Source organism: Tiliqua scincoides, chromosome 5, assembly GCF_035046505.1.
Source record: "Tiliqua scincoides isolate rTilSci1 chromosome 5, rTilSci1.hap2, whole genome shotgun sequence".
Taxonomy (NCBI): domain Eukaryota; kingdom Metazoa; phylum Chordata; class Lepidosauria; order Squamata; family Scincidae; genus Tiliqua; species Tiliqua scincoides.
The window spans coordinates 139,372,478-139,375,866 of record NC_089825.1 but is presented as its reverse complement, the minus strand read 5'-3'; the positions used below and the strand labels follow the sequence as shown (position 1 = coordinate 139,375,866).

Genomic DNA, 3,389 nt, shown 5'->3' with positions numbered 1-3,389 from the left:
TCTACATTTACAGGAATGTTAGACTGAGTTCAGATGGGGTTACTTCCAGGCAAATGTGCCTCAAATGGCATCTAATAACTATAAGCATTCCATCACTTTACAGTACGTTTGTGATGGCTGCTGCCAGGGCTGCTCACTTAAGACTAGTGCTGTGGCCCTGGGGATAGGGCCATTAACTTATGTGTGAATGTAACAAATCCAATAGTTTCAGGGAAGTTGCACTAGGTTTTGACCACTGAAAGCAGCTCATTCACATTTTTCTCACTTCCAAACTAGCTTCACTCCTTTCTGAAAAATGTTCACTTCAACAATAGTGTCGGGGAAGAAATATTCTTTGATGAAAACATGGATTTGGCAGCTCCATATGACATCATGAACACAGTCACATATCCCAATAAGTCCTTTCATAGAATCCGTGTTGGACGGATGGACCCCTGGGCTCCTGCAGGAAAAGAGTTCACCATCAACAGAAGTGCCATAGTGTGGAATCACAAGTACAACCAAGTGAGGATTTCTATTATCTTCCTGAATTGTAGAATCCACAGCAGAAAAAGATCAGAGGAAGGTTGTGCTCTGACCCAGAACACTTCATTCTCGGTGCTGTTGTTGTCTCAGCCCTGTTGCACCATGGTATTTTGAGTGTCACAGAGACTTTTTCAATCCCTCTTAGAACCTCCGTGGGTAAATAGGTTGAACTCAACATGACAGAACACAGGAAGAAATGGCTGGTTTCAGGTTCTCAATGTGATGCTTCTCTACTTGTTGATAGATGCTTCCACAGTCCACATGTGTTGAGAGTTGTCCTCCTGGACACAGCAGGATTGTTCTTCAGGGTGCCCAGGTGTGTTGCTATGACTGCGCTCAGTGCTCTGAAGATAGCATCTCGGTCCAGACAGGTAAGTAAAAGAGTACAAAGTGACATCAACTCCTGCTGCCTCCACGCCCCTGTTCCTCCCCCTCTTCACCCAGTTTTGCCACTAACCACCTCTCCCCACCCACCCTCCTATCCATCCCCTGCCCCCACTGCTACCTTAGTAGGTTCTGCAGGGTCTGTTTGGCTGAGCTGCAGCACTGCTGCCTCATGACGCAGCACTCATAAAAATGGCCACCAATGGAGTGCAGCCTGCTCTGTTGGCCGCCATTTTCCAAAAGTGGATGTGCCTTCCACCATTGTAAGTGGCTTCATGTGACAGCCCAATCCTGGCGATGAAAGGCCCGCTATAATCCATAGAGCAGAATATGACAATATTTAAATAACGGTATGTGGAACTATAACTAAATAAAATCACAAACTGTGTGCAAGTTCTCCTGTACTATATTTGCATGAATTTGCTTGTTATTTCCAGATGCAGAAGATTGCCACAAGTGCCCAGAAGATCACCACCCAAACAGGAAGCAGGATCAGTGCATCCCTAAAACAAAAACTTACTTGTCATGTCAAGAGCCCTTGGGAATTACATTGATTTCCTTGGCTCTCTTCTTTTCTGCAGTCACTGGAATAGTGATGTGGGTCTTCATTCAACACCACGATACTCCCATAGTCAAGGCCAACAACTGGAGCATCACCTGTGCCCTCCTCTGCTCTCTGCTGCTTTGCTTCCTCTGCTCCTTTCTGTTCATTGGCCAGCCTGGGAGGGTGACATGCCTTCTCCGCCAAACCGTGTTTGGCATCATCTTCTCCATTGCTGTTTCCTGTGTGTTGGCCAAAACCCTCACTGTGGTGGTGGCCTTCATGGCCACCAAGCCTGGAAACAGGATGAGGAAATGGGTAGGGAAGAGGCTGGCAGTGTTGGTCATCATACTCTCTTCTCTGACTCAGAGTGCCATCTGTGCAGTGTGGCTGACCACGTCTCCCCCCTTCCCAGAATCAGACATGCATTCTCAATCCACTCAGATCATATTGCAATGCAACGAAGGTTCACCCACCATGTTCTACACTGTGCTTGGCTACATGGGCTTTCTGGCTATCATCAGCTTTGCCGTGGCTTTCTTTGCCAGAAAACTGCCAGATACTTTCAATGAAGCCAAGCTGATCACCTTCAGCATGCTGGTGTTTTGCAGTGTCTGGGTATCATTTATCCCGGCCTACTTGAGCACCAAGGGGAAATATATGGTGGCCGTGGAGATCTTCTCCATCTTGGCCTCCAGTGCTGGATTGCTGGGTTGCATCTTCATCCCTAAAATCTACATTATTGTTCTGAAGCCTGAACTGAATACCAGGGAACAGCTAGTAAGGAAAAAGGATTTTGCTACCTGACTGAACTTCTCTTTCTTCTTATTTGTCTCGTTATTTTCCCCCTCACATTTATGGTTTGTCTTTTAAAAAAATTGTTAAGTCCAACTACTTTGATGTTTGTAAAACACTTTGGAACATGCATGCATTTAATACATTAGAAAAGTTTCCTCATATGTCATTTTTTTTGCCCAATTATTGTTCCAGCAGAGCCCTGCTTTTAACTTGATGAAAAAGAATGTGTATACACACACAAGCAAACACAGAGATAGATAGATAGATAGATAGATAGATAGAGAGAGAGAGAGAGAGAGAGAGAGAGAGAGAGAGAGAGAGAGGTTGATTACCCCTTATCTGGAATGCCAAAATCCAGAATGTTCCAAAATCTGAGTCTTTCGCATGCTGACAGGACCTTGGTGGGAATAGCACAAAACGTGCAAAGGGAGTAGCTGGCCCCAGAGCATACATCTCTTCAAAGCCCACGAGATCTCCGCCATGTCGCCCAAGTCGAGCTGGGTGCCAAATTCCAAGGCCGCTGCCCTCTTCCTCGCCCAAAACACAGTGGAGTGTCCAATAAGAACATAAGAATGATGCGGACACAGGTGGGGAACACTGTGCAGTGACCTGAAAATACAGAAAGGAGTGTAAGTAACCTGAATCTGTAACCTAAGACCTGTAACAGTACGCCTTAAGTGTCCATCACACTGGGCAAAAGAACTAGGAACTATCACACCAGTCCCTGACCAGGCCGCAGCCATGGCCCCCACATGGGACGCCCATCACACCGGGCACCCAAACACTCACTCAGTGGTACCTATGACACCAGGTTCTGTTCATCCGCAGGCCAGGCCAGCACATAGCCTATTGGCCTAGTACTTACTTAGGTAGAACTTAGAAGCGACCAACCTCCACTGGCCGATGCATTAATATCCACTGGTGAAAGACTAATACTGCTGCAACAGATGCTGCCCCAATTCTGAATGAATGCAGCCCACCCATGTAGGGTGCTGAATACCAACCAGCCACTGCAAGGCAAACACTGGGCAATGAAGGCCTGCTTCACTTGCAAATGTAGCCCATACAGTGTGCTGAATGCTTGCCAGCCACTGCCAGGTAACCAGGGGCCAATGAAGTCCTCTTTCACTCACAAAAACCT

The 3,389-nt window shown here is 46.7% G+C and overlaps 1 protein-coding gene across 1 annotated transcript; it reads left to right on the top strand.

Annotated features, from left to right (window-relative positions):
- The first annotated feature begins 345 nt into the window (after positions 1-345).
- LOC136653885 (vomeronasal type-2 receptor 26-like) lies at positions 346-2,257 on the top strand. Its single transcript, XM_066630759.1, has 3 exons — positions 346-504; positions 851-896; positions 1,347-2,257. Exons 1-3 carry the CDS (start codon positions 346-348, stop codon positions 2,255-2,257), a joined length of 1,116 nt encoding a protein of 371 aa, XP_066486856.1.
- Positions 2,258-3,389: the final 1,132 nt, after the last annotated feature.

Excerpts from the sequence above, each read along its gene's own strand:
- LOC136653885 (XM_066630759.1), top strand. The coding sequence starts at position 346 with ATGGATTTGGCAGCTCCATATGACATCATGAACACAGTCACATATCCC. Across the intron at positions 505-850 it reads GGAATCACAAGTACAACCAA|TATGACTGCGCTCAGTGCTC; the intron begins GTGAGGATTTCT and ends CAGGTGTGTTGC. Across the intron at positions 897-1,346 it reads TAGCATCTCGGTCCAGACAG|ATGCAGAAGATTGCCACAAG; the intron begins GTAAGTAAAAGA and ends TGTTATTTCCAG.